The sequence below is a fragment of the Oncorhynchus mykiss genome, chromosome 16 (assembly GCF_013265735.2).
Source record: "Oncorhynchus mykiss isolate Arlee chromosome 16, USDA_OmykA_1.1, whole genome shotgun sequence".
NCBI lineage: Eukaryota > Metazoa > Chordata > Actinopteri > Salmoniformes > Salmonidae > Oncorhynchus > Oncorhynchus mykiss.
Window position 1 is genome coordinate 28,035,850 of NC_048580.1, and position 18,576 is coordinate 28,054,425.

General features: G+C 41.0%; 2 protein-coding genes across 7 annotated transcripts in view; one reads left to right on the top strand and one right to left on the bottom strand.

Annotated features, from left to right (window-relative positions):
- Nucleotides 1-13,016, bottom strand: part of kif22 (kinesin family member 22) — a 35,749-nt gene extending 22,733 nt beyond the window's left edge. Inside the window, exons 1-7 of the mRNA XM_021565520.2 lie at nucleotides 12,832-13,016; nucleotides 12,434-12,629; nucleotides 12,104-12,231; nucleotides 11,387-11,541; nucleotides 10,832-11,041; nucleotides 3,963-4,359; nucleotides 2,272-2,389 (exon numbers count right to left, since the gene is read on the bottom strand). Coding sequence (XP_021421195.2) covers nucleotides 2,272-2,389; nucleotides 3,963-4,359; nucleotides 10,832-11,041; nucleotides 11,387-11,541; nucleotides 12,104-12,231; nucleotides 12,434-12,627 — 1,202 coding nt within the window. The 5' untranslated portion in view covers nucleotides 12,628-12,629; nucleotides 12,832-13,016. The remainder of the gene's footprint in view (nucleotides 1-2,271; nucleotides 2,390-3,962; nucleotides 4,360-10,831; nucleotides 11,042-11,386; nucleotides 11,542-12,103; nucleotides 12,232-12,433; nucleotides 12,630-12,831) is intronic.
- Nucleotides 13,017-13,216: 200 nt separating this feature from the next.
- pagr1 (PAXIP1 associated glutamate-rich protein 1) overlaps nucleotides 13,217-18,576 on the top strand; it is a 32,306-nt gene continuing 26,946 nt past the window's right edge. Inside the window, exons 1-3 of one of the 6 annotated variants that reach the window (XM_036946688.1) lie at nucleotides 13,217-13,400; nucleotides 14,365-14,526; nucleotides 16,005-16,191. In XM_036946688.1, the coding sequence (XP_036802583.1) occupies nucleotides 14,524-14,526; nucleotides 16,005-16,191 (190 nt within the window). In that variant the 5' untranslated portion in view covers nucleotides 13,217-13,400; nucleotides 14,365-14,523. Of the gene's footprint in view, nucleotides 13,401-13,442; nucleotides 13,596-13,644; nucleotides 13,859-14,364; nucleotides 14,527-16,004; nucleotides 16,192-18,576 lie in introns of those variants that run through there. The other 5 variants (XM_021565524.2, XM_021565526.2, XM_021565521.2 and 2 more) reach the window with 5 other exon arrangements.

Sequence of the window (18,576 nt, forward strand, 5' to 3'; positions counted from 1 at the left end):
TGGAGGTCGTTTGACCGCTGACCCATTACGGATGCAGGCAATGAGGCAGTGATCGCTGAGATCTTGGTTGAAAACAGCAGAGGTGTATTTAGAGGGCAAGTTGGTTAGGATGATATCTATGAGGGTGCCCGTGTTTAAGGCTTTGGGGAGGTACCTGGTAGGTTCATTGATAATTTGTGTGATGTTGAGGGCATCAAGTTTAGATTGTAGGATGGCTGGGGTGTTAAGCATGTTCCAGTTTAGGTCGCCTAGCAGCACAAGCTCTGAAGAAAGATGGGGGGCAATCAGTTCACATATGGTGTCCACAGCACAGCTGGTGGCAGAGGGTGGTCTATAGCAGGCGGCAACGGTGAGAGACTTGTTTTTAGAGAGGTGGATTTTTAAAAGTAGAAGTTCAAATTGTTTGGGTACAGACCTGGATAGTAGGACAGAACTCTGCAGGCTCTCTTTGCAGTAGATTGCAACACCGCCCCCTTTGGCAGTTCTATCTTGTCTGAAAATGTTGTAGTTTGGAATTAAAATGTCTGAATTTTTGGTGGTCTTCCTAAGCCAGGATTCAGACACAGCTAGAACATCCGGGTTGGCAGAGTGTGCTAAAGCAGTGAATAGAACAAACTTAGGGAAGAGGCTTCTAATGTTAACATGCATGAAACCAAGGCTATTACGGTTACAGAAGTCATCAAAAGAGAGCGCCTGGGGAATAGGAGTGGAGCTAGGCACTGCAGGGCCTGGATTCACCTCTACATCGCCAGATGAACAGAATAGGAGTAGAATAAGGGTGCGGTTAAAAGCTATAAGAATTGGTCGTTTAGAACGTCTGGAACAGAGAGTAAAAGGAGGTTTCTGGGGTCGATAAAATAGCATCAAGGTATAATGTACAGACAAAGGTAAGGTAGGATGTGAATACAGTGGAGGTAAACCTAGGTATTGAGTGATGAAGAGAGAGATATTGTCTCTAGAAACACCATTGAAACCAGGAGATGTCATTGCATGTGTGGGTGGTGGAACTAATAGGTTGGATAAGGTATAATGAGCAGGACTAGAGGCTCTACAGTGAAATAAGCCAATGCTCCGCGTAGGCAGCAAAACAGGTCCGGATAGGTGACTGCAGCCCAGGAGTGATTGATGGAACTCTTCAGCTGGCTAGCTCCGGAACAATTGATGTTAGCTCCGGAATCGACGAAAGCCGATAGTCACACGGATAGCAGCTAGCTAGCTGCGAGATCCAGGCATGGAAGTCCAGAGCCAGCGGCCGAAATCCAGGGACATGGAGAGAAAAATTGGTCCGATATGTTCCGCTCCGAGCCGCGCTGCACTGCGCCGTACAAAACTGGCGATAGATTCTCGAGCCAAAGGACAGCCGATGACCACAAACCGTGGTCAGCTGAGTACCAACGATTAGCCAGTAAATAAGCTAACTAGCTTCTGAACTAGCCCCTGAACCAGCTTCAGAGTAGCTTCTGGACCAGCTTCTGGCTAATTTCTGGCTAGCCTCTCGGAGGATCACAGATCTGAGGTAAATAATACTTTTTTATATAAATAGGTGAAGCGGATTGCAGGAGAGTGTTCTGAAGATGAGTTTTTGGAGAAAAAAAAAGTTGTATATATCAATTGAATATATATATATATATATATATATATATATATATATATATATATATATATATATATATATATATATATATATATATATATATATATATATATATATATATATATATATGCGACAGGACAAAAATACGTCTGAACTGCTATGCCATCTTGGGGGGCCGCTCTACGGACAATTCCTTTGACCTCATGGCTTGGTTTTTGCTCCGACATGCACTGTCAACTGTGGGACCTTATATAGACAGGTGTGTGCCTTTCCAAATCATGTCCAATCAATTGAATTTACGAGTAGATGTGTCAACTTTTGACTGGTACTGTATGTATGCATAACACATTGATTAAACACTGGAATGACTTAATTAAAGGCAAAGGAACATAACGATGACATATTATGTATGGTGAACTGGGTCAGGTGTGTAAATTAAGGATGCAGTGATGTGGACATTGAGCCAATATTGATCATTCCTTGGCCATAATGACTAACACTGACAACAACATGTTTTTCTGTAATTCTCGGCTAATACGGAAATGAGGACTAATTGATTGTGAAACCCTATTTGTACTGTTAAGGTTGGTGAAGTTTGTTGGTATATTGGTATATATTGTTGGTATTTTTTATGTAGGGAAGATATAGATTGTGTTGAATAGGGAAGGGCCTCCAACCTGTGTAGCTGTGCTGGGGGTGTAGCATCCTCCTGGCCGGTCTTCTTCACGTCTTTTAGCTTCTTTTTCTGGGGCTCACCGGACCGCCCAGCCTCCTGCTCCTCCCTGGACCTCTTCACTGCAGCACAGAGGGGGAGGGAGATATCAATGATATTACATATCAAAATTAATGTTGCAAAATCCTGGAGCCTCATAAATAACCACTACGTAAATTTGTCACCAAGACTGGGCATGCAAAAAAATTTAGTTAAATGTTTCCCGTTTTAAAAATTCTTAAATAGTGTCTATACACTTTCTGAGTATACTACAGTAGACCTACTTACAGTGACAGCTGACACTTCAATGCAAAATAAACTGTTCACCTGTTAAATGTTACGGTGTGTTATAAACCACACTGCCTGTCAGATGAATATAGAAAAAACTAGAAATAATAGCCTATCTAATAGGCCCAATTAAATGATATGTGGAAAGTAAAATGTTGTATGGATTTTGGACCATTCCTCTTTACAAAACTGTTTCCGTTCAGCAATATTCTTGGAATGTCTGGTGTGAACTGCTCGAGGTCATGTTACAGCATCTCAATCGGGTTGAGGTTAGGACCCTGACTGGGCCAACCCAGAAGGCGCATTTTCTTCTATGTTTTGGGTTGTTGTCCTGTTGTATCACCCAACTTCTGTTGAGCTTCAATTGGTGGACAGAAACATTTTGCAGAAGAATATAAGGCTGAACTTGGGAATTAATTTTTCAGTCGATGATAGCGAGCTGTCCAAGACCTGAGGCAGCAAACAGCCCAAACCATGATGCTCCCTCCACCATACTGTACAGTTGGGATGAGGTTTTGATGTGTTCTGTGCTTTTTTTTCTCCGCACATAGTGTTGTGTTCCTTCCAAACAACTCAAATGTAGTTTTATCTGTCCTCAGAATATTTTGCCAGTAGCGCTGTGGAACATCCAGATGCTCTTTTGTGAACGTGCAGCAAAGTTTTTTTGTAGCTTCCTCCGTGGTGTTCTCCCATGAACGCCAACTCTAGTTTAGTGTTTTACGTATCGTAGACTCGTCAGAGATGTTCGCATGTTTGAGATCTGTGTAAGTCTTTAGCTGATTCTTCTTAACCTCATTCAGCATTTTGCGCTGTGCTCTTGTAGCCATCTTTGCAGGACAGCCACTCCTAGGGAGAGAAGCAACCGTGCTGAACTTTGTCCATTTATAGACAATTTGTCTTACCGTGGACTGATGAACATCAAGGCTTTTAGAGATACTTTTGTAACCCTTTCCTGCTTTATGCAAGTCAACAAATCTTAATCTTGGGTCTTCTGAGATGTCTTTTGTTAGAGGCATGGTTCACATCAGGCAATGCTTCTTGTGAATAGCAGACTCACATTGTGAGTCTTTTATATTGCATTATATTTTATAACCAACATCAACAACCTCATCTCATTGATTGGACTCCAGGTTAGCTGACTCCAATTAGCTTTTGGAGAAGTCAATAGCCTAGATATTCACCATTTGTTCCCAACCTACACTGTGAATGTTTAAATTATTTATTCAAAATAGGAAAAAAGGGGCGAGTCATTTTGGCACCACAAGGTTCTTGTCAAAACTTGAATCCATCAAAATCTATAATTGTGCTGTGCCATATTACTTGCTGCTTGCAATGAACGGGCCCATAATATAAATACCTCTTTCTCACCTTGTACAGATGGCACGGTCACCGTCTCCCGTACGAAGGGCTTGTTGACGATCTGCTTGGACTTGGCGGCAAAGTTGAGTGCTGTGAAGGTTTCAAAGTAGTATGTGTACTCGGGTGCGATGTTGGTAATCATGACCGAGTGGGACGAGCCGCCCAGCGAGTCCTGCAGAAGCCTCGTCAGCTTGCTGTCACGGTAGGGCACACGCCCGCCGCCACCCGCGTTGAGCGAGTCCACCACCTTGCTGAGGGTGAAGAGGGAGAGGTTGATGGCACCGCTCTCCTTTAGGCGGATGCCCTCGTTGCCCGTACGCCGGTTGTCCTCCGAGCCAGCCAGGTCCACGAGGTAGAGCTTGCCTGTCTGCTGCCGGTGCGGGGGGTTGCGCTGTGTACGCACCACCTGGAGAGAGGCAGAAGGAATTATTAACTTGTATTTATTCAGGGAAGCTCAATTGAGACCAGGTGTCTCATTTTCAATCGTGCCCTGAGGACATAAAAGAAAATATAAAACTACAAGATACAATACGAAGTACACTAGATCAATCACAGCAATCAAACAAGTTATCAAAAGTCAATCAAAACAATTGCACACCTCATGAACTCATTTGTCAGAGTTTTGAACTGAGCAAATCCAAACATAATGCATTTTGTAAGCGATTCCAAAAATGTGGAGTGTTAAAACTAAAAGTGGATTTACCTAGTTCGGTAGAGACCCGAGGAATGATCTAAGCAATTTAACACATCTAGAACAAGCGTAGCAGCTGAAACGGTACCATGACCAGGTCTAAAACCAGACTGGTGCACATTTAGAACATTTAGAACATTAGCTGAGAGTTGGGCAGGGATTCTAAAACTTTGGAAAGCCAAGATAAATACGGTTCATTTATCTAAGTCAGAAGGATCACCTCCTTTGTGTAGGGGGAGGACATGTTCAGCTTTCCAGATCGTAGGAACAACACCAGAAACAACTCTCAAGTTAAAGATATAGGTTAACGATTCTGCAATAAGTGGGGCAGAGAGGTGCATGGCACTTATATGATATACTAAAATGGTTGAAATAAAAATAGTGAATGTGTATGGGTATAAAATAGTGAATGTGTATATTTATTTAGTCACTTTCGAGGTGAATAAAGGACTCCCTCTACTGGAATTAGAAGAATTTCCAGAAACTATTCTTTGAAATAGATGGCCTATCATTTTTCTTAGTTTTATTTTATACGACGCATGCTTATCTGCTACCTGACCCCGACACCAAACATTGGGTTAGGGACGGGTAGGGCCTGTTTCTGCATCAATAGGTATCGCTAACATTTTGAAGCTGAGCCATTTGCTTGATTTGCTGCGCAGTACAGTGATATCTGACTAAGATCATAACATGGTGTCAGAAGTGCTTCAACCTCGTCAAATATAACACAGGAGAGATTATTTCTCAGAAAATACGGTTCCTTGAGTTTTGTCAGAGTTTAGAGTGACGAAAGGAGCCAACTGCTCTCGAATGTCTTATCATTGAGCAGAGCAGCCCAAGCAGAGCTATGGATACTCACAGAAACAGAGCCGCCATGAGCAGAGTGTGACTGACAGAGAGGAACAGCTAATGGATTTACCAACAAAGTTATTTTGTATTTCGGGCAGGGCCTTAAATTTGTCAGAAGCAATTGGGCCTGGGTAGGTAGGTCCTGAACATTGCGGGCATGGGTAGGGCTTAAAATGAATGTCCATGCAGGGCTCTGATTTGCAACAATGTTAGAGAAGTGAAACAATTTAGGGCCTGATCCGAGTCAGAGATCGATGGCAATGCCCCAGTCACACAACCCCAGATCAGACATGAAATTATGCTCATTAAAATCCCTAAAATGTCTTTGTAATAATGCATGGATGGTATTTAGGTTGCTTAACATCTCTTATGCAGGTAATGGGACACTGGTCACTGAGCTCATTAGCAGAAATTATATGGATGTAAGGACTCACCAACACGCATCGATCCCCGATTCTTCAGCCAGAAAATGTATTTAAACATCACCATTAACATATTCACTCATTTTGCTTATATTACTTTCCATCCTCCTAAAATAAGCTACAGTTTGACAACAATTGCGTTCTCTCATTCAGTGTCAAATTAAGCATGCAACTGTGTTGACAGTCATTGATCTACAAGTAATTTTACATAGCGAACAACCCCAGGGAATATCAGTAGCCTGCCTAATCAGACCGCGCACTGCGCCCAACGCGAAGTAGGCAGCCTGTTCCTGATCTTGCACGTCTGTGGCACCTTTAACATTCAAATGCTAAAATGGTTTCCGTGACATCAGGCTTTATTAGATGAGTGACAACCTACAGTACCAGTCAAAAGTTTGGACTCATTCAAGGGTTTTTCTTTAGTTTTACTATTTTCTACACTGTAGAATAATAGTGAAGACATCAAAACTATGAAATAACACAGATGGAATCATGTAGTAAACAAAAAGTGTTAAACAGATCAAAATGTATTATATATATATATTTATATATATATATATTTGAGATTCTTCAAAGTAGCTACCCTTTGCAAAAAAAAAAAAAAGTTTTTACTTTGTCATTATGAGGTATTGTGTTTAGATTTATGAGGGAAAAAAACAATGTAATGAAATTTAGAATAAGGCTGTAACGAAATGTGAAGAAATTCAAGCGGTCTGAATACTTTCCGAATGCACTGTCTCGTTTTTTTTTTCTTTTTTTCCCCGAAATAAAAAAAGACAATTAAAATAGGTGTTTTCTTCGTTAAAATGAAATAAATAATGCCACTTGTCTTTCTGTATCAATTAAGCCTATATGTGCAAAATAAACAAATGAACACCATTACTGGCCAGGCTGTCATTGAACATAAGATTTTTTAAATATGAAAACATGCCTCATGTATCCCTGAAAATGTGCAAAATAAAACATATACTACATTTCTGTCAAACAAAAGAATATTCTACTTTGCTCCTATAGGTTTCTGGAGAGGAACTCAAGCCTGTCGACCGACTCTGGCTTGAGGCATGCCCTATGGCATGTTACAATGTTTCCACCTGTGCTGAAGACCCTATCTGAAGGGGCACTTGTAGCAGGAATGCATAGGTACTTCTTTTTGCAAGATCGCTCAGTCTTGGGAAGTTGGCCTTATGAAGCTTCCACCACTCAAGCAAGTCCGTGTCTGGGTCTGTGTTAGAGGACATCAATTAGCTTGACAGCTCAGTTTTGATGGTGTCATCCTCTGACTGGGAGGCAGACGTTATGGTCTTCTTGAAGATGCAAGTATTTTCTTGCTCTTCTTAGCCACAGGTTCAGCTTCTAGGCACACATGCAGAGCTGTGGCAGGCTGAGGTGTGCTCTTCTCAGCTAGCAGAGACTGGAGCTCCAAAACAGCTCTTCGTTTGATGCCCTCAACCTTGTCATCTGCTATGTATTTTCTCCTGGACCGGGGATCCGGTTCTGCTTCTACACCTGCATTGCTTGCTGTTTGGGGTTTTAGGCTGGGTTTCTGTACAGCACTTTGACATCAGCTGATGCAAGAAGGGCTTTATAACTACATTTGATTGATTGAATGAAGCCATATCCAGGTGGTCATCTGTGGCAGGGTCATCGTACTTGTCATTTAGATACTCCAGTGTGGCGCTCTTGGTTTGCTTTGCGAGACTGTTCTCACCCTCCTCTGGCTGCAGGTGGTGAACAGATGCAGCACAGGTTTACCAGACAGCACAACAGTGATTTCTTGTAGTGGGCTTATGGCTTTGTTCACTGACTCCAAAACGTTGATATGCTGCCAGCTGGGCACCAGGTGCCTGCTTTTCTTCTCGGAGCCCATGACCCGTGCTATGGCCTTCTCCTGCTCCAGGACTCGTTCAATCATCTTCTGTCTTGAACCCCACCTGGTTAGGACTCTGAGTTGGTAGATTGAGCACAGCCTGTACCAAAACCATATCTCTGCTATTTTTGAAGCTGATGACAACCTTTTTGCATACCCCGATGGCTCGGTCAATCCGAGGGTCTTTCAAACCATTCTCTGTATAATTTTTTTTTTTTAAAGAAACAAAATAATATTTAGAATGGCAACATTTTTAGTAATGTAACAAATACAGCATTCCCACACATCGTGATGTAACAGGTTTTGATAGGCCTTATTTCTATTTGACAAAAAACATATTGGCAAAAACTTTTCACCCTGTATAGTACTACTACTACATTGTTTAGGAATGTTTGACCATTGTAGCTGTTTGCACAGGCCTATGTGTTCACATATTTCATTGTTTTGATTGAAAAGATATCAAATCAATTACATTTAGTCCATATTGTTGTTATTCTTTAAACATGCCTGTGGTTAATTTTCTATTGGATTGGTAGAATTACAACAAGCTACAAAGGTACATTATTATTATAATTAAAAATAATAATTCTACAGCTGGTCTGAAGATTCATTTTTTGAATGCATTTTCATTGTCCAATGTCACACTTAACGATAGCGAGGGGGAGCCTGTGTTCAAAGCACTGCAGACGGGTCCACTTGTTCAAGCGCAATGCTTTTATCATGCACACCGTTTGTCTTCGCTCAGCTTCCATGCCAGTGTGTGTGTCTTCGAGACCCTGGGCTATTATTTCACCCGTATGGTCATCGGAGAAGTATGATGTCTAGAGGCACACATTTAGCAATGTCCATTCTTCATCTATATACTGGACTGTCAAGCTTAGATATGGCTCCAACGTTCTGCTCGACCATAGAGCGGCTGTGGTGGAAAAGTACGACACATTACACCACTGCGAAAGAGTCACAGAGAAGCTGGCTAAAGTACTTAAGTAGTACTTTAAATCATTTTTACTTAAGTAGTATGTGTACTTTACTATTTATATTTTCTGACAACTTTTACTTCATTACATTCCTAAAGAAAACAAATGTACTTTTTTTCTTCCCCCTGACAATCAAAAGCAGGGCAGGAAAATGGTCACATTCACACACTTATCAAGAAAGCATTCTGGACATCTCTACTTACTAAACACACGTGCTTCATTTGTAAATTACTTTTACTCAAGTATGATAAATTGAGTACTTTATCCCCACCACTGCTCTTTCGCAGGTAGCAATGTATAACCGTGGCAATGCTTCTTCCGCAAAATACTTGCGGCTTGGTAGCTGATATTTGGGGTCAATTGTGTTTAGCAGCTTTTTGAAGCCAGCCTTTTCCACTGTATAGATGGGGATCATATATTTTGCTATGTGATAAATCTCCTTCCACCTCAAACTCTTGTTATATGGAATGACGTTTGAAAATTCTGTGGCTATGGTATATTGTCTTTTACTAGACGTTTTGGGAGTGGGACAACTGGAAGCATCAGCATTGTGTAGTTGCACGTATTCCTCCCATTCCACTGAGTGGTTCTGTCTCAGGTGCTGGAAGAGGTTAGTTGTGCTGCCACATCAGGTGGCAATTGTCTTGAGACACACTTTGCACAGGACATTGATTTGCTGAACATCGGACCTCAAACCCAAACCAATTCCATATGACAGAACAAACATTGCTACCCTTGGGAATGATTTCATTCTCACGAGAGGCTGAGCTGGCTACCTCATTGTCCATTTTGATAGAACGTCTGCCGCTACACTTCATGGGCATGGTTACAACTTGGGAAAGGCTGTCCAGGATTGTTGTTTGTGTGCTGTGACGCCGTTGGTTCATGGTTCGGTTCACTATGGGCTGACAGACGGCGAGATGCTGCATTTGCCAGCGTTATAATGTAACCCCTTGTAAAAACAACAAAACCTATATTCTTGTGATAGTCATTTGGCATATCGGACAAAAACAAATTTGAATTAATCAAATTAAATCGATATATCGCCCAGCCCTAGTTTCATGTGACAGAGGAAAATATTAGTTTGAAATTAAGTCAGAAAGAGGGGAGATGCATCAACTAGCATGGGTTATTAATATGAGCTATATGAATTATAAACATACGTTTCCAAATGCTGAGCACCTCCGCTCAGATTCAAAGTGGTTGACGTGTTGAGAGCAAAAGGTACTCTCCTTCACCCTCTGGTTTTGTGACCATTTGATCTGAACGAACTGTGTCTCGAGTATACCGACAGAATCAAGCCTTTAGACATTCATGTTAATTATCTTTCATTATATTTGTCAAATGTATGTAATTAAAAGTCTTAAAGTTTGACTACATTTTCTGGCGCCTTCATGTCAGCATCGGTTTGTACATGAGACTGTAGCCAATATGCACGTAGACAACATGGAAAAACAGATTTGAATATTATTCCAATGTTGGTCTCTCTGATCCAATTCTGATTGGAGTAATTGGTTGATTGGTGATCAAATTTTTTTTGTTACTTGTTCTGGACAAGATGAGACAGGCGTTAAGGCCGAGCCGTGATGCACTCTTGAAAATTGCATTTTATTGGAATAAAATTAAGCTACCGGAGGCAACTCTCATCTGGCTATAGGCTACCTGCTGAACAGGGCCAATAATAGATTTTATTTTGATTCTTCAGGTTCACCGTCAGCAATAGTTTTGCTTTAGGCTAAACAATCAGTGTATATTGTCATCTTGAAAAATAGAGGGTGAAATTGATAATTTAAATTGTGAAAACAATAAATTTTGTGCTCCATCTATGGCTCTGCTACAGAGATATCTAAATCTGTGTTCAGACTGCTAAATATGAGTTGCCTTATTCACTAGCCACACGGACGGTGCTATTAAAGACAGAGGTCTTTACCTCTCCGAGATTGTCCCAACAGGCATAGCAGCAGGAACCAGAGGGATGCTTTATGTAAATCTATCCATGTCATGTTATGCATCTAATACTAAGTCATTCATGGGAAATATATAAACCTATGGGAGTCAGAGTGTGTAGAAACCTTGATGAGTAGAATGGCGTGGCTGCGGCTGGAGCGCTGGTTGAGCTTGGTGGAGGCCGTGGTGCGGTTGAGGCTGGCAGGGATGAAATGAGAGTGGAAGTTGGAGAAGGAGGAGAGGGGCGTGTGGGTCAGGCCCGGGATGAAGATGTTCCTGTCCTTGTTCTCTCGGATGGGCAGATCCTGAGCACTGGGGGACAACAGGTCCAGCACCTGGAACAGGGAAGGAGGCAGGGACCGACCATGAGATGTAAAAACACTACCAAAAAAAGTCGCAATACAATAAAACCAAATCATTGATTCAACATTCGTTTCACTTTCTATTCTTTGTGTCCACCTCATTCTCAAAAATGCATTGGAGGAGAGGATCTAAGGTCCCTCCCCTCTGACTTTCTCCCCTGATGTGTTTTGAGGAGGCGAGGAATGAAAAATTGATTAAGGACATATTTGCAAACACATGAAAGCACTCACAATGCATCACAATAAATACTAGCAACAATTATAACCAAACAAAACAGCTAAGCATATTTCATAAAACATCAGACCACCCAGTCCTACCTTCTCGTTGTATATTTCCAGGTAGGACATGCCGATGCTGTAGTCCCAGCCTTCGTGCTCCCTCTCCTTGGCTTTCACCAGGTTGAAGACACCTCGGACCGCCCGTGGGATCACCCCTGGCTGTTCTTGACTGCCCAGCATAGTGTGGGTCTTCCCTGGGTGAGGAGATAGAGGAGCAGGCGGTTGGTGCTGGCTGGTGGATAATGGAGTTTTCTAGCATGCTTCCAGATATAAAAAACTGCTGCTAACCACTCTTGTTGAGCCATTTACTGATAATGCAAATTAGGGCAGTGGTTTTCAAGCCGTGATCCGCGGGCAGTACCGAATGCATTAATTATTTAAAATATATTTTCCCAATTTGTAATAAGATGCCTTTAATATGTTACGTTCACTGCTAAAACGGACCCGAAATTTGACCCAATTTTTTTTTTGTGCAACTTATGACTGATTTGGTGGTCCCTGTAAAGGCTGGGAACCGTTGCATTAGGGTATACTCAAAGCTGCACATACGCACAGCGCTGATAAGCAGCTCTAGAAACATCAATGATATAAATAAGATGGAAGAGCAAAAGAATGCAGTGGAAGGACGTATAGGGCCAATCTTATGAGCGTGAAAGTACTGATGCTTAACCTAAACTCAGTCCGTGGCAGTAACTCATTGACAGTACCTTGTATCGCCCTCAAAGGAATACATAAAAGGAGAGCCCTTTGACATACCAGCTCCTGTTGGGCCGTAGGCAAAGACGCTGGCGTTCTGTCCTTTCAGTAGGTGGGGCAGAATGGGCTTCACTGAGGAGAGGAACACCTCCTGTTGAGTTGTCTCCTCACCGTGGAAGACATCAAACCTGAAACCCACCACAGAATTTTAAGGGACACAGTCTGTTGCCTGTGGTATTATGTGCCACACACGAAAGGAAGCAAGTGATCCATCTGGTCCCCAAACACACCGTCTTCTATGTTCAACCACATTTTTTAAAATCAAGTATTAAAATAAACTGGCATATGATGACTAAAGGTTGATATTGTATCAGGCAAAAAGACACTGACTGGTATTGCAGAGTCTCTGTGGCGTTCCTCCAGTTGATTATCTCCAGGGTCTTCGTATCCAGTCTTCTTACGCAGGCCCCCTCGCCCTTCTGGTCCTGCATGTGCATGTAGGGCCGTAGGCGCACCGCAACCCGAACCCTGGCTGTCTGTTTGGTTCCTCTCGCAACGTCCTCAGCCACGCGCTGGGCCGCCATGTCTATGAAACAAGAAATTACCTTTACTTAGCTAGAATCTGACAATGAGAGTCCAATAAACACGGGTTAGCCAGCTAATGTTAGCTAGCAAACAAGCTCGAAACACATAGGGTGTCAGGCAGACCGCTGGCTATCTTTGTTGTTAGATGTCGTTAGCCAGTTCAGTTGTCGAGAATCTAAAGCGAATAAAACACTCAACCTTACCGAAAGTTCTCCTGTTCTCTATAACATGTGGTTTGTATAAAAAAAGTTCAAGATGTTTGCTAAAGTAAATGATGCCAGAATTTGTTGATAAAAAAAAGAAAGACTTAAACGATCGTAAAATGGCCTTCCGCCCAATATTTTCAAACGATAAAGCACAGGGGCCGTAACTAAACTGAGCCAATCGGCACTCTTGGTCGTATGACCTATGACGTACACTTCCTCCACCACTTCCTCATTCCAAAAATTAAATAGTCAAAATCACGCAAATGTTGCAATTTACAAGTAAGCAATATAATATACATTTGTTCGATTTGAATATTGTTACCCCGAAATCATGAAGCTTGGAAATTGATAATTATTTCTGGGTGCATATAGGTTCTCTACGCCCCGCCCCCGCTGTCTGTGTCTCGTTTCTCCAGAAAATGGCGCTGTGTTTACGTCTGTGTGTCTCCCATCTGCTTAGTTTTGAATGTTTAGACTTTTGATGCATTTATCAATTACTAACTGGTAGGATAATTTGCGTTGTCTACCCGATCTATCTGCGAAAACAACCTGACAATTGGATTAAGGTAGCAAACGCAATATCTTGCAATAGTTTCTTACAGTGACAATTGCAATGCATGTTTCTGCTCACTAACATATAGTTAGTTAGCTGACTAAACTCCACTCCATGGTGAAGGAAGTTTATGATGAACTCCACCAAAGGAGTGAAGCAGAGACCAGGCTTTGTGGAATTCAGCTCCGACCACACCGATTCGCCCAAGGTCAATGCTTTAAACGTGTTTAATTCTGAAACGCTTAATTTACATATATTTGTCCACAGTGTAGTTGCATGGTTTTGTTTGTTTGCTGAGATTCAAACTTTATCAATTTGCTCATTACTGTTGATCTAAGATGGCAACTCATCGCATGTGCCAGTTGAATCTCAACAAGGAAACCAGTTGTATTTGATTAACGTTTATTGAAAAAGTATGGATTTCAGCAAACAAAGAAAGGCAGGCAACTACAGAGGACACACAAGTACAAGGTACATGTTTCGTAATTCAATTATTTTGAAGTATTGACCTTAGGCAAATCGATTGTAGTCGGACTTGAATTCCACAAAGCCTGGTCTCTGCTCCACTCCTTTGGTGGAAACGTCTTCACCATGGAGTGGAGTTTAGTCAGCTAGCATATAGCTAGCTGACTTTAATAACATGTAATGTGTAGCTAGGCTAAAAGTAGGCAAAAAACATATTTTCACGATTTCACTATCATCCAAATCTATCAATCATATCATGTTTTTTGGCTTATTCAGTCGTTTTTACCTGATTTAAGTAGAATTCTGTCCAAATGAATAATCAATATGTTGAAATACATTGATATGTTGAAGACCAAGACATAAAAAAATACTCTCTATACACATGTCAGATGTGTGTTCAGCTTACTTGTAATTTTGCTAAATTAGTACATTTAAAACTGCCCACTCACTAATATTTGCCAAGCGGTCACTCCAGACTGAAATTGATGAGCTTGTTTTACTGTAACTAATAGTGCGCACGCAAATTAATCAACCACATCAATATTGTATTGAAATCAATGGAACTTGGAAAATACCCGTGGCAACATGTCCCATTTAAACTCTTCTAAGAGACAAACCTCAAACTTCGGTATTCTACATATACGAGTCCATAAGTATTCAACCTCTTTGTTATGGTAAGCCTAAATACGTTCAGGAGTAAAAATGTGCTCAACAAGTCATAATAAGTTGCATGAACTCACTCTGTGTGCAATAGTGTTTAACATGATTTTTTTAATGGCTACCTCATGTCAGTACCCTACACATACAAGTATCTGTAAGGTCCCTCAGTTGAGCAGTGAATTTGAAAAACAGATTCGACCACCATTAATTACACTTTGGATTGGTGTATCAAAACACCCAGTCATTAAAGATACAGGCGTCCTTCCTAACTTAGTTGCAAAAGAGGAAGGAAACCACTCAGGGATTTCACCATGAGGCCAACGGTGACTTTAAATTGTAATGACTGGGTGTTTGGATACACCAATCCAAAGTGTAATTAAGAACTTCACCATGCTCAAAGGGATATTGAGCTTTTTTTATTTACATTTTTTTTATTTTACAGAGTTTTTAATTAATGACTGTGATAGGAGAACTGAGAATGGATCAACAGCATTGTAGTTACTTCACAATATTAACCTAAATTATATTGTGAAAAGAAGGAAGCTTGTATAGAATAAAAATATTCCAAAACATGCATCCTGTTTGAGACAAGTAATCATAGCAAGTAATACTATGTGGCAAAGCAATTCACTTTTTTGTCCTGAATACAAAGTGTTATGTTTGGGGCATATACAACACATTACTGAGTACTGCTCTCCATATTTTCATGCACGGTGGTGGCTGCATCATGTTATGGGTATGCTTGTAATCATTATGGGTGTTCAGGATTTTAAAAAAATGTAAAAAATGTAATGGAGCTAAGCACGGGAGAAAACCTGGTTCAGTCTGCTTTCCACCAGACAGTGGGAGATTCAAAACATTTTTTTTAGCAGAACAATAACCTTAAACACAAGGCCAAATCTAATCTGGAGTTTCTTACCAATAAGACAGTGAATGTTCCTGAGTGGCCGAGTTACAGTTTTTACTTAAATCTACGGCAACCTGAAAATGGTTGTCTAGCAATGATCAACAATCAATTTGACAGAGCTTGAAGAATTTTGGGCAAAAAATAATGGGCAAATGTTGCACAATCCAGGTGTGGAGACTTACCCAGAAAGACTCACTGCTGTAATCGCTGTCAAAGATGGCTTTTTTGTTGTTGAAATAAGTCAAGGGGTATGAATACCTTCTGAAGGCACTGTATATTTAGTCTTGTCCGCATCAAGGATTAGTTTTAAACCAACATTTTGTAAGGTAACATGTCTTACCTTAGCCATGGAGACAGTTTTAAAAGAGTTAATCAACAGAATATAACAGGCTAAATGTTCAGCGTCCGTGTAATAGCCAAGCTTTTTTTCTGACCCGAAATTTCTCCATAAGCTGTGTTGAAAGACACATTCTCAACATAGATCATGTTTTTTTATATGCATGTCTTCTGTACTAGGAGTGGGTTTGTAGTAAACATTACTGTTACTGGTGCTAACATGTAACTCAACGCAAACTCTCTCTCTAGCATAGTAGCAACAACAAGATGATGCAGGCTGCAGAGGCTACAACAGACTCCTCACTGAGAGAGGGAATAGAGGTGCTCGTAGTGGGGGACACTGAGAAAACCACTGGTAGGGAAGAGGAAGGTGACAAAGACGGGACAGATGTGGCAGCTGCAAAAGCAGAGGAGACCAAATCAGAGGATGCAAAAGGTAGGCCCCTCTGTGGTAATGCTAACTACACTCACAACTTTATGGGAAGAAAGAAGCCTCTACCTAGCTAGCTGCTTTAAGTCCTAAGTGTCCTCAATGGGCTCTATTTTCAGCTAGCGTTAAGCCAGCGCAATTGTGAAACGCACACTTGTTTGCAATTTCGACCTGTTAAAGCCTGCGTTCTTCTATATTCAAACCCTAGCACCAAGATTGGTCATTTACCTGTCTTATATGAGCTCGCTTGTGCTGTGGTGGGAGGGGTGTCAATATCTGAGGTGTGTTCTTAAAAAGGTGCGCCAAAGTGCCATTTTCAGTATGTGCTGGTGTGGCTATTTAAGACTAACCGAAAGCTGGTCTTAGCAGTAACAAGGTTTGTGAGGACAGGATTTTGACCACGAAAGTCCAGCCTATCCAGCCGTGGTGCACAGTGCCCATATGCACATGGAACAAGAGAGGTGTGCTTTTTGTGGCCGTAAACTTCGTATTTAGAAACATATATATATCTTTTTTTTATAGCCTCCTCTCAGTGAAGGCAGGTTTTTTTGTCATGCCCAATGCATTCCCCAGGTAGTCAACACTATCAATAAAAGGTTTGGCTCGTGAGACCGCTTTGAAATAAATCTTAATCACCAAGGCTTTATTAAAAGATGAATTGTGGTAGCAGCAAAACAGTGAGCGGACATCCCCTTTTTATCTACGTAGGCTATTACATTATTTTATCCAGCTCCTTTTATTATTTTGGATGTGCATAAAAACCCTTCGGTAGGCTATATGCCCATCATGGAACGAGAGTTGAGATAATCCGGTGACACTCGTATTTAGAAACATTTAAGTTATTTTCCTGTAACAATTGCTTGTGTCTGGTGTTTTTCTTATCCTGGCCATGCATTAGCCAAGTAGTCTATCCATAAGAGGTTTTTAAATGGTCTACATGTGAGGCTTTTGCCAACATGCTTTTGCATTATTCACAATTCACATAGACCTACCTGCAATGCTTACTCCATTTAGCTTGAATACCTCCCCATATTTCCAAAGAGCGCCTCTTGTCCAGCTACCAAAGACGCGGTCCTCCAAACGTAGGCTGTTAACATTTTTCAGTCCATTAACGCCATATGAATGGCAGGCCTAGGATATATCTTGCTTATTGAGAATGTGCCTCACACATACAATTCCATTTACGGGAGCCTAGTGTTTTTTTATTTGAGAAATGCGATGCGTGAAGGCCTACACTCGTTAAAGCCAGTTACAATGTTGACTGTCAACACTCCAAACATATTGCGCAAACCCCGGATTTTTTGTTGTTGTAAACTGTCGCTTATGCTATTTAATCCCTTACACTCGTGGGAATTGGCCTATATAGATCAGGCTAAATTGAGATCTTTCTTTCAGAAGAAATATGGAAATGCGTAACCATGGTAGCAAATAAAAGGGAACAGTTTGGAGATTATGGGACAGTTATTAGACTAAAGGTGAGTTCACAACAGTTCACCTGACAGAAGACTGAATCCGAACATTACACTCTTGATTTTATGTGCATTCTACATTTACTGTACTTTTCACCTCATTTTGTTGATAACAAAATCTGAAAATACTCTATATACATTCAGTAGCATAACGAGCAAATTTGGAGTAGGTGCAACAAGGTTTTGAGTGTGTACAGTTTAGTAATTTGAATGCACTTTTATGAATCGAAGAAGTGTCTTCAACTATAAAGCACTTTTTTTCAGCTCTCCTAGCTGTGCGGTGGAGGAAGTATTAGAAAGCACACTTGTAGACGTTTTGTTTGGAACACAACCCTGCATCTCCGCCTTTACACAATGTACTGTTGTTGTTTACGCAATCCAAAAGCGGTCCATTATCTGGGTCAGGTGGGTATAATTTGAAAGCTTGTTCTATTAACAACATGACTAGCTAAATTATAAAATACGATATTACAGTGTTAGGCTTTCATTAGGTAATTCAGAGAAGCAAATTGTAGTTTTGGTGAGAGTAGAATGGAGTCATGAGTGCATTCAGATGCATGTTCCACGGCAAATTGTCTTCACAATACAACAAATATAACCTAATTCTGTTCAGGACAACCCAGGATATAGCGCCATGACATCTTGTAACTGTACATCAAACATAGTGATCATAAACGTTGACACTGTATATTACATTCGTATTATGATTATGGAACTGTGAAGTGCACATTTGGACTCACGGATGTTTGGCTTGCATGTATGACATCAAAGCGGTATGTGTTATAATCCTCAATGTCTCATCCTTCAAAATACATAGAGTCCTCGTAATTTACAGCATTTCCCTCACTCAGACAACAAAAACATTATAAATGTTAAAGTTAAAGTTTAAAGTTGCCCAGTTAGCAGGAGGGAGGGGGAAACC